The sequence below is a fragment of the Bidens hawaiensis genome, unplaced genomic scaffold, assembly GCF_021521415.1.
Source record: "Bidens hawaiensis isolate Kalapana, Puna unplaced genomic scaffold, B.hawaiensis_p1.1 tig00012057_1, whole genome shotgun sequence".
Classification (NCBI taxonomy): Eukaryota; Viridiplantae; Streptophyta; class Magnoliopsida; order Asterales; family Asteraceae; genus Bidens; species Bidens hawaiensis.
In genome coordinates this window covers 86,438-98,074 of record NW_027491968.1, presented here as the reverse complement: position 1 = coordinate 98,074, position 11,637 = coordinate 86,438, and the positions used below count along the sequence as shown (strand labels likewise).

Genomic DNA, 11,637 nt, shown 5'->3' with positions numbered 1-11,637 from the left:
ACCATCAGCTAAAACCAGTCGCATGTGAACTTATATTGTTTCACATATGAACTAATTGTATATATTCAAATGGGAATCATTAAAATATGCAAATATGAAAAATCGTTACTAAATTTACAAGAGTTCACCAGAACATTAATATGGTACTAAAAAAAGTTCCATAATAAAAAAAGATTATTTTATGGCCTTAGTTGTTTAATTTTATTATTATGCGCTTTAACATATTTTTTTATTAGAAAATAAAACTTATTTGCCGTTCCAAGGAAAGAAAGAAAGAAAGAAAGAAAAACTATTATGAATTTATGATCATTATTGAGCTGGGGTTTGGGTCTGGCTCTTGGGACCTATAGGGAGAAACTTTTGGGTTATTTAACAAATTACTATACACTAATTTAAACAGGTCCTTCCATGAGATTTCGATGCCCCAATCGGCTGGTAAAAATAGACCTTTATATATAACCATTTTTCTATAGATCGATGATAAATGTGATAAAAATAAACACAAAGGAACAAGATTGACAGCGTGACATTCGAATGTCACAGTTCGTTGATACGGATTAAAAAAAATAGATATTGGTATTGAACCAAGTACTTAATACATTATCATGAGCTAAATAAATGAGTATTGGACTATCACTGTTGACGCCTTTTACTTTACCTCTTTAGTTTGTTATTATTCGGTTTGGGTTCAAGGCTCTGAAATAGCAGGCCCTAAACGACTAAACGGCTACTGAAGCCTGCCTTGCCTTGGGCAGGCTATGAATTAAAATAAGGATTTAGAGTCCAAATTAGTTGATTGATTTAATTATTCTTTTTGTAAAAAGTATTCTAATTTTATAAAAATAAAATCTGTATGCTGACCTTTTAAATGTTGTTTCAAGATGTGTTTTATGTATTGCACACGCTAAATAATCGGTTATTATGTGGTGGAGATGTATTTCGGTGTTCCTTATTAGTCTCTTTTATTTCTTTTTAATTTATTTAGCTTCACGAAATTTTGACTTTCAATTTGAGTGGGGATCTAATTGGCCGACCACTTTTGCTAAGAGGCACATTTTACATGTACAAATCTTTCCGTAGACCGCCACCTATGTTGACTTTTTTAACACGATTATATTATTGAAATCCCAGTTTGATTGATATCGTCTTCTTTTCTATCTTCTTGTTCTTGAAGCTTCTTTTTATGGTATTGTAGACCACCAAGTTTGGACTACTAGTCACCCCAAATATCAAGTATGATTATGTTTATTTTCATGCTTATGTTCATCTATGTACAATTTATTAATAGTTGATTTTGGTTTTTGTGACATGAAAGTGTATCCAAAGGTTAAGGTGGTAATACAAGAAGAAGAATACGATGATCCACCAAGGGTTTATTTGAAGGATTTACAGCCTCCATCTTTATATGATCATCCATCTACCCAGGTTTTTTTAATTTTCCCTCGTCCGTGTTTATCGATTTTTCTTGATTTACCATTAAGCGTGTCGATTAATGTTACAGAACATAAAGACGGTTACACACCACCATATGTGAGGGTTCCTATTTCAAGCTCAGGCATGGGTATGAATGATATGATATAAAGATTTGAATTTTCGTAATCCAACCTTAGCCTTTACTAATATTATTATGTATATGTACATGTGTTGAATCAGGCAAGGTCAACAGGAAAGTTGCACAGTCAAATAGCAAGTCAAGTACTGTGTTGCCACCAAGAGCTGTTATATCAAGTCCAGGTATTGAAGTAGACTTCATATAATCACATGTTGCACCTCTTAAATGGGAATGCATAAATGAAGTTTTGGGTGTTGTGTAAACAGAGAATGATACAATGCTTGGAACCAAAACCAAAAATAAAACAAAGATACAAGAAGCAGGTTTGAAGGATCATAATTCGTGTCAAAACAGACATGTCAAGTGCACCAAGTCTTATGAACTCGAGAAGAAAAAACGCGCATTATTATTAATTGTGATTTATTGATGATATATGTACAATTTAGGTAGAAAATAGACATTTTAGGACTTGGTGGTTTGATATTTCATAAGTCCAGCTTTTTCTTAGATAGTCCACACAGATTTCAAACAATTTAGTCATATTCTGACAAGTAATAAATTAATAATTAATAAATGAAAAGATGACCTAAAAATGAAAGAACATAAGAATTAAGACCAGAATCAACTTATTTAAACATTTGGTTTGCTAACAAACATTGTAGGAAGTTTGAACTTTATATATACATACATGTTAATAAGTATCACTTCTGATCCTACCACATAAAAGTCTACAACAAAATTCACCAACATTTTAATCCTAAAACGAGGATCCGCTGTAGCTAAATAACAACCTACTTTCGCTCTAAAATCCCTTAATTTAACATTCCCCATCAGACGTTGGGAAAAAAGTCACGGATTGACAACCAGAAAACAGAAAACCTTGTCAAAGAGTTGCCAACCAATCACCGAGTACCTGTCTGCAAAAACCAACAAAATTCAAGCAAAAGTTAGAAGACGAAGCCAAAATCAATTGCTTACGGTTACCTGCTTATGTTAGTAGAAAAAATTGTTTTTGATAACCAGTTTGATATTGCATTTTTAAAATGATGATTCTCATTGGATTCAAAATTTCAAGTTTACTCTTAAGACGAAATCATCGAAGAAAATAGTGAAAAATGAAAAGAGAAATGATGCATGCTAATTAGCTATCTATGTGGTGGTGATAACAATGCAAGAAACATAGACATAAGAAATTGTTGAAAAATGAGGGGCATGTTTGTTTATTAAGTGTCAAACCAACCAAATGATAAGAATTTCAACGTGATGTGATATATCGTAAAGTTAATGGAACTATCCAAATACATACCAACTAAGGGGAACATTCAACGTGATATATATGTTAATTATGTCCAACTTGCCAGAAATAAAACCTATAAATCTATGTGTGTTTTGAAGGAATTTGGTAAGATTAGTGAAGAGTTGAAATCGGGTGATTAGGTAGAGGGTCTGTTTCAGTGTGCCTACACCTGGTTCCTAATTAGATGACGGTCGACCCTATATGTTTCGTCTTCTTAAAATACTTGATTTTAGGCCAATGTATAGAATATCAGCTATCAGAATACAACCGCAACAAGTCCTTAAAAATGCAACCCTGAGTTCTCGAAGAAGGCGACAAACCCATATCATCTCTAATGTGACCAACCATGGCTCTATACTCTGACTCAACACTCTACTTACTCTTCCAGAACACAAGATTTCCTCCAACAAACACAATATCCAGTCGTATACAATCAATAAAACAAGACATCCTATCTAAGAATCTCGATGTCCTTCCATCTCACTCCTCAATAAATGCAGTTACACAAACCCAAACCCTTCAACCTGGTGTGAACTTGATATACCGCAATACACGACAAGCAGCATCCTAGTTTCAGCCGTATGGTGTGACCAAAAACTGACTCGGAACACTTATAATAAATGTATACGGTCGAGTAGTTCCAATTAGTCGTTTGTTTCGTTATAGATCCTTCATTGAGCCCCCATCCCCTAGCAAGAGCTTCGATGTAAGAAACATGGGCTATCAACTGGCTTGCAACATAGTGATGTATGCCAAGAAAGTATCGAAGTTGGCTTGCAACATACTAATATGGAACTGGACTAAAGGAACTGTTTAAGCTCTGTAATCTCAACATAAACAACCACAACACCCCTTCAGCCGTGTGTGAAGAATACAAAAGTGAGCATATGCACTACGAACCATCCCAAACTCCCCCATAAGTCCATAGCACAACAAAATCAACCAAGCCATGCTTAGGCAATGCAAACAACATAATTTGACTGACTTGACAAAGGCTATAAAGAAATTTTGAAACTAACGGAACAAAAAGACAGGTTTTGGTTTGTCGTATACTCGTATCGCTGTTCCAGTGTCACGAACAAAGTATAAGAAACCATTACAAGTCGAACATGACGTCCATTTTGGCGTTGCTCCTCCTGGATCTTCAAATCAGTTGTCAGTGGGAAGATTCTTCCTCAGGTCTCAAGAACCAAGTAAAGTAATCGGTGAATGTAGAATCACCTTGCTTGGTTATCGTGTAGGCCTGGACCACAGAATAAGCACAAGACAAGGATTCCTTCACCGAGAAGGATAAAGTAAGACGTCCCACAAGCCTTTCACAATAGGAAAGTTTTGGTCAATGTTAAGCTTTTGTCTCTCCTTACCATTTCACAAAGCCATCACGCCACTCCCTTGTAACCAAATCAGGAGGTTGTCTGATAATCCAAGCTTGCAAGGCCTTTTTGAACAAATAGACTCTACGAGCTCCAATTACTAGAGTCTAGTTTCACGGGGATGGTTTGGTGGAAGCTAAGTCGATTATAATGAGACAATCTAGTTTCTGGAACAATGTATTTCAACTCCCATTGAAATTGATACAACTGAGAAAGAACCAAGGAAACTGGCGACAATGTCGATTCAAGTTTGAGTGGCGGCTAGGGTCTGTACCATATTGAGCGACAGGCTAGTATATAAAGGAGAGAATCCTAAGAAAACCTATGTCCGCCTGCGAGCCATAAACTAATAAAGCATATAACTAATACACTATATACGATTTGTAGTTGAAATGCCTAACAATGATTAACAAATATAATAAGTAACAGCTTTATATCTGCCACTTAATAGGACTTAGGCATCCAAATACTAATTCAAAATTTTCCCAATTAATAGGTTCAGTTTAGATGCAAGATTTCTTATTCCTAAAAGATGAGCAATATTTCAATTTGAGAAGCCTAACCAGTATTATTAAACTGTATGGCATTCAAGCAATTAATTAGACATAGTAAGACAAGAAAAGAAAACACAAATGCAATATAACTTTAAGATGATTTGTGAAAATATGGAACTGTAGTTACCTCAGTGCATCATGCATCCCGGAATCTGCATTGACAATTTGACAGACAAAAAAAGAAAAACAAACCAACATTCAGGAAACGATTCAGTTACAAATGGATAGCTTCCCCATCCACTCATCTGCAGCTCCATAATCAAGACTAAGTTCCCGCATGGGAGGAATATCCTCCATAGCAAAAAGCATAAGGTGAGGAAACGCAACATTTGAATGATCATAAAGCACCAACTGCACTAAAACATTTGGACAAGAACTATGGCTAATATAGCATGCAAGATTCCTCATTCTAGAAACATCCATCCCAAAATCCAAAGGCGGAACACTCGGGTATGATGGACGTACATAATCAGAGAATATTTGAGACAAATCACCCCATTCGGCCCATCTCTCACCAAACCGATTCGGATAAACTAAAGTATCCCCATTCATTGCGAACAGTTGTGCTTGCTCCCTTGTGAGCACAACTCCAGTATATTCGCAAATAAAAGAACCAGCTTGTATCAAGTCCAGTGATCGAACTCCCCAACCCGTTTACCTTGATCTAAACACTTCAAACCTATTCCTCACGCCCTTTTGGCTAACACGGTTTTGACAACTTGCAGGACAATGGCAGTGGGGTCCACATTCAAATATCACCGGTTTTCCTCTCACCAAAAGACCATTCGAATCATAAGCAAACCCGCCCCCGTTTTTCTTAGCACAAAAGCAATCTTGTGAGCATCCACCTACGCAATTACACCCGCCACCCTTTACATGATACACAAAAGGGGGGAAAACAGTTGTGACCAAATAATCATAATACATTGGCTCGTGATTACTATCAATGTCATTGAACAGAAACACGGGCACGTTCTCCTTCTTCATCGAAATATCAAATGAGACGTATCCCGTAGGCCTAACCTCTAAAGGTTTGGTTCTTAAATTCTCCGCAAACTTAAGAACCGAACTACCCATTTCAACTTGATTCTCCATTCTAACAAGCTTAAACTTAAACACCCCAAACCCGGATTTACCAACATCAACCAAGCTTCAACTATTTTATACAACCCGTCATAAACATACACTTTCCCACTCGCACTACCTTCATACCTAAAACCTCTTATCACGCGTACCTCGATTCCGTAATGCATACTTCTTTCCATAGCAAGATTCCCACCTTCCAGCTTCTGATGAACCACTTGCCTCGAATGCTTGTCTTGCCCACCATGCCCAGTGTACACAATCACATCACCCGCATCTTCATCATCTTCATACCCACCCGAAACAATCACACTAGTGGCAATCGGCCCCCCATTCGAGCTCTGCGTCGATGTCAAGTAATCAATCCCCGCCTGCGCCTGCCCGTGCATTCCCACAACACATAACTCCATCCTAAAAAAGAACACATCGCCCACATTAACCCCAGGAATCGCCCCGACAATCCGCTTATCCCGATTCAACCAAAGCCCGCGTTCCTTCATAACCGAAGCTGCTTTCAAATCGCCCCGGGACCGCGGACTCCGCACAATCTCGAAAGTCCTTCGCTTTTCGTCCTCGGCGACAACTAACACCCTGAGCGAATCGTAAATCATCCGGGTTTTACGAATAACCTCTCGAAAATACCTCTCGTCTTCGAGCCCGAGATTCGTAACCCTAACTAATTCAGACGAGCGAGGCAGGTCTTTCCGGCGAGAGGAGGCAACGGCGGTGGAATTGGAAAGATGGGTTTCATCCGGGTCGGGTACGGGTACGGGTACGATTGCCTGAGCGTCAGGATCCGTAACCGCCGGAAAGTCTTGGAATTTATCCGTATCCATTTGCTGGGCGAATGCTGTCCGGAACATCTCCGATATCCGGTTGAATTCAGAGTAGACATTGTTGTGGTCTTGTGGGTGTTGATTAGGGCTAGGGTTTGGGGGATTGGAAGAAGGTGGTAGGACGTCAAGGGGTTCTAATTTGGGTTCGATTTTGGGGGTGATTAAGGTGGTGGTGGGAGGATCAGGACAGAGGTTGAGGTCAATTAAAGAACCCATTGAATTCAATTGAATTGATTTCAAGAAGAAACTGATGATTCTAGAAATAAAGATGATGGGAGTGTGGAGGTATTCGAAGCAAGTAAAAGTGTGAGGGAGCACGTAGTACAACTACACACCCACACACATGACACCATATTAACATTTCTTTTCTTGGATAATAGTTTGCTTTTTTTACTTTTATTTCTTTTTCTTATTGATTGTGTGTTTTCTTTAACGGCCAACGAATCCTTTAAATAGGCTATGAACTAAATTCAATATATTAGAATACACTCTTGTCTTGTGATTTGGAAAAAATCCTTACCTATGGTCAATGTCTGTGAACGCTCACCTGAAGACATGACAGTGCGTGAGGTAAACTCGTTCAGTTCAAGGATTCAACTAGTGAATGCCACGCATTCGTCTGGTCTCTCATCATCATCTGGTGTCATCGAAACTAAATGATGGGTATGAATCGAGCGTGGGTCACATGAAATACCAAGTCTCTTCTTACCATTTCGCTATAAAGGTGCTGATGGAAATAGTATTTACTAAAACCAGATTTGTTTTTTGTTATACTTTTGAATGATAAAATTTGTTGGTAAAATACTTGTAATGCATCATTTTAGTAGTAAGTGTTTTTTTGAACTTATCTTTAAAAATAAAGTCATTTGTATTCACTAAAGCATCATACTTCACATCATTTTGTGTTAATTTTATTTTCATGTCTCTCACTTGACATGAAAGCTTGAAAGTTTTATATTTAAGAGTTATGAAAAACGATATTTTTATCGTATCTTGATATTTAAGGAAAGAGAGTTTTAAGTTTTCCTTCTATTTTAGGAGGTTGATACAACTTGATTTTGATTTTTTTGAATTTTGATTTAATAAAAAGATTTAGAAAAAAATATGGTATTTTTTATTTAATAAAAGTGATTTCTTTTTTTCTTTTAAAAAACAATGTTATTAGACAGAAAACTTATCAAATTGGTGTTTTCTCAAATTTCAATTAAAGTATTTTTTTGATAAATATTACTGTAACAACCTTTTTTAACCAACACGCTTTTTGAAAGATAAAAAAGCTGCATTTCTCGCACTTAATATGCACGCACCACTTACATTTTATAAAGACCATATGGTATGAGTAAGATTGTCATACGAGTGCTATTACATGTTAGACCGGTATACCATATCAGTCATGTTTTGTATGAGTCATATGAGTTGGTGTGGCCAAATTGTATGACCCTAATGATGTGGTACACTAACACATAAGTGATTAAAGTTACCACTAACAAAGTCATATGAGCCATATAACAATTTTGTCATGTCTTACGGCTCCTAGGATGGTAACACATGGTGTATGTATAGTATCACTGATGTATCTTGTAACATCTCAGATTTTTCGTATTTGTATCCGTTTATGTTTAAACCGATTCGGAAATGTAATTCGGATCTTTTGAACTATTTAAAACTTGTATTTATTGGTATTTAACTTGGTTGAACTTATTTTATAATTTTATAACTTTCAATCATGCCAAATAGTCCTTAACAACTCTCAAAATCGCTTAAAACGGCTAAAAATCGCATTTATGGAAGTACAGGGACTAATTTTGCCAAATCTTTCATATTTTTTACTAAATTAACGAAATTTAAGCTCCAAGATATGTCAATTAATCTTTTAAAATATCCCAAGTCGTTTTCTTGATGCTCAAGACGTGATCTTTAAGTTATTGGACATGATTTTATCATAAAAATTGATTATTTGGTTTCCTTAATTGAGTAGCTACTAAAACAATTAACACCACCTTTGTATTTTTCATCCAAAAACATTCTCCAACCCTAAAACCCTTGCCCAACCGTTCATAACCTCAAACCCACGTAATCCCTCTCATCTTTCATCATATTCTTCAATAATTTATCAAGTTCGTATTGCTACGTTGAATTTCAAGTTCAAGAACTCTTTGACCACGACTCTCTCATCCTTTTATTCGTCTCCAGAGTAAGTTGTCTTCTTCAATATTGAAGATTTTTATCTGTAGAACAAAATGCATCAATGAATTTTGCCAATTGAAGGAGTCTCGGTGGTCAATTGGACTCCGACCCGTTCATGGGCAAATCGGTCAACAAATTTGACCAATCGATTTCTATCATTTATGGTAGGAATCGACTTTTGATCCAGAAGACTTTTGTTCTTGTTTCAAGATTTTAAGGCTACTGATCAAAACCCGACTTCCGATTCGCTGTTCGGATTTTGGTCAGTACCAGCTCGCTTAAACGTTAATGATCTCATAACCGGAGTTTTAGACATCCGTTTGGATCGATTCCAGTGGTTATGTTCTCGGTTTTAATCATAGTTTATTATCTTTAAGTTTCAGGTCTGTTTGGTTTATCTCAGTCAGCACGTTAAAGACGGTTCATTCGTTTAATCGTGTTTTATTCTAATTTCTCGCACACTCGCATAAGCCATAAGGTGAGATTTATCATTTCCCTCTATTTTACTAATTTTAAAAAAGTTTTGGGGGTATATGGGTACTAGTACAAATACTAACACTTACTTTTATATTACATACAAAACTAGCAAAAATGACTGTGTGTATTTAATCAAATGCTATTTGTTACTTGCTTATGTGCTTACACTCTATTATATTCAGAGAGGTCCATCAGAAGTTTAGCACGTCAGTATGATCATACGCCGTCTTAGTAATCAAAGTCCGATTCGCTTGGCGATGTTAAACCGACAATCACATTTATATGCAGTCATAGTAGCCATAGCCCGTGTTCAGGAGGCATGGACAATTGACACACTATTTGCTTACGATTTGATTGATTATTACTCACATTATTTTGCTTGCACAATTATTATTTATCATTTATTACATATAATTTTAAGTGTCAAAATTGATGATTATCTCACTAACATGTGTTGTTGACAAATCTATGTTTATTTTCTACGCATATGCAGGTTACTAGTTGATTTGAAGTTAGGGTGAAGAAAACATAGAGAGACCTAAGAAAATAAAAATAAAAATTTATTGCTCTATTATTTAGTTTGAGATTATTTATTTGTTTCGAATTGTTATTGTTATATTTTCAAACTTGTGCATTTTATTTGAAATTGAAATGAATAAATTAAATAGATATTATCATATTTCATATTGTAGACAGTACCTACCTTGTGAACTGTACCACAGTTCGCACCCCGATATTTCCGTCTTAGGTTGGGGTGTGACATATCTATAGCAACACCCCAAGATTTTTCTTAAGTTATCTAAACATTTTTTTTGAATAAAATAAGCTTACATTACATTTAGTGGAAATTGTTTTATTTTTTTTTAGATATATACGTGTATATATATCTTCCCAAACCTCTTTAGAGAAAAGTTTAGATTACATCGAAACAGAAGGCAAGCAGGCAACTAGCTGCGTCGCTACCCCTTTTTGAATCGCAAAACCCAATCTTTTAAAAACTATATTTGCTGATCTTGGAGTCATAACATTACTATGCATGACCCGCTGAACACGGGTAAGTAGCTCCACAGCTTAGGCGCGATGAAATCAAAAGTGTCAAAAGCAAAAGGAATAAATACATGTTGATTGTCAAAACACGCCTTTTCATATTTTGCCACCTTACCTGAAACAACTTTTAATGCGACTTGACCGACTACGAAACCACTAATTTTTACCATTCCCTTTTTACTTTTATACATATTTTTTTAAACTAGATTATTAAGTTTTTTTTTTTAAATTAAGTTATTTTTTAATAATCTAGTTTTCAAAAAGGTGCCTACAAACTTGTCCTTCACGTCTTTGTCACAAACTAACAATCTTTCTCGTTTGTATCACATCCCGCACATAAGCTTCCAAAATGCTGCTCTGCAACTACTCTAAAATCAAAGTTGAAAAACACCAATTCTAAAAGGTTTTATTGGTTATTCTATCAGTTTAGTGGAGTAAACAATCAGTACAGTTGAGTTGCTCGAAGGCTAAAGAAAGTTATAATTATAAAATTCAGAGACATTGTGAATGATTCGGAAACCATCTCTTAATCAGTCAGACTTGTTAATGATTCATAATAATAAGAACAACCCCTTATCTTTTACTCTTTTACCGAAATCACCAAACGAGCTCACTTAACCTACAATTTTTCAAACAAACTCGAGTAACAATAAACTTTTCTCTTTTTATTCTTAAAGGAGGTGAGTGACCACTAAGTTTTAGTATTTCATTTCACATATTTAAAATTTTATTTTAAACACAAAAAGTTGATTGTTGTCACATGAGATACAACGCCAAATGGCACCTATCCTTGCACTCTTGTGTGGTGTGAAAATTTGTTTCATCGCCTCATCTACCTTCAACTTTAGTATTATTAAAATTTAAATTTATAATTATTAATGTTAGTATTATTAAGACTTTGGCCGGTTTGCTGTGACGAGTTGGATTTCGCGAAACACTTTTTCGTGTCTTGTGGATTTGCTCAAGCAGTTTGGTAAACTATCGCCTAATGGTGTAAGCTACTTATTATTATTATTATTATTATTATTATTATTATTATTATTATTATTATTTGCTTTTAGACATTTAGCACCCACGATTTGCTAGAGCTAAGCGGAAAGCAAAGGCATTTCATGCCGTCTATCTTATTACGATTTGGTGTGTTTGAAAGGCCATGAATGATGAGGTGTTTGATAGGAAACCGATCAATTAAGTAGTGTGATTGGAGAGATAGATGGGTTTTTTATGGCCT

The 11,637-nt window shown here is 35.7% G+C and overlaps 1 protein-coding gene and 1 pseudogene across 2 annotated transcripts; one reads left to right on the top strand and one right to left on the bottom strand.

Moving 5' to 3' along the window:
* The first annotated feature begins 1,299 nt into the window (after positions 1–1,299).
* Positions 1,300–1,993, top strand: LOC143539785 (uncharacterized). Its single transcript, XM_077032999.1, has 3 exons — positions 1,300–1,561; positions 1,654–1,734; positions 1,819–1,993. Exons 1-3 carry the CDS (start codon positions 1,309–1,311, stop codon positions 1,977–1,979), a joined length of 495 nt encoding a protein of 164 aa, XP_076889114.1. The 5' UTR covers positions 1,300–1,308; the 3' UTR covers positions 1,980–1,993.
* A 159-nt stretch (positions 1,994–2,152) lies between these two features.
* On the bottom strand, positions 2,153–6,911 carry LOC143539818 (histone-lysine N-methyltransferase family member SUVH9 pseudogene; annotated as a pseudogene). The gene is made up of 2 exons (XR_013136500.1): positions 4,904–6,911; positions 2,153–2,469 (listed from the first exon to the last, which is right to left on the bottom strand). The product of XR_013136500.1 is annotated as a histone-lysine N-methyltransferase family member SUVH9 pseudogene (transcript).
* Between the last annotated feature and the right edge of the window lie 4,726 nt (positions 6,912–11,637).

Bases quoted from the DNA above. Each gene is read 5' to 3' on its own strand.
- LOC143539785 (XM_077032999.1), top strand. From the start codon at position 1,309: ATGAAAGTGTATCCAAAGGTTAAGGTGGTAATACAAGAAGAAGAATAC. The intron at 1,562-1,653 runs GTATGAATGATA...GTGTTGAATCAG, and splicing joins TATTTCAAGCTCAGGCATGG to GCAAGGTCAACAGGAAAGTT. The intron at 1,735-1,818 runs GTATTGAAGTAG...TTGTGTAAACAG, and splicing joins AGCTGTTATATCAAGTCCAG to AGAATGATACAATGCTTGGA.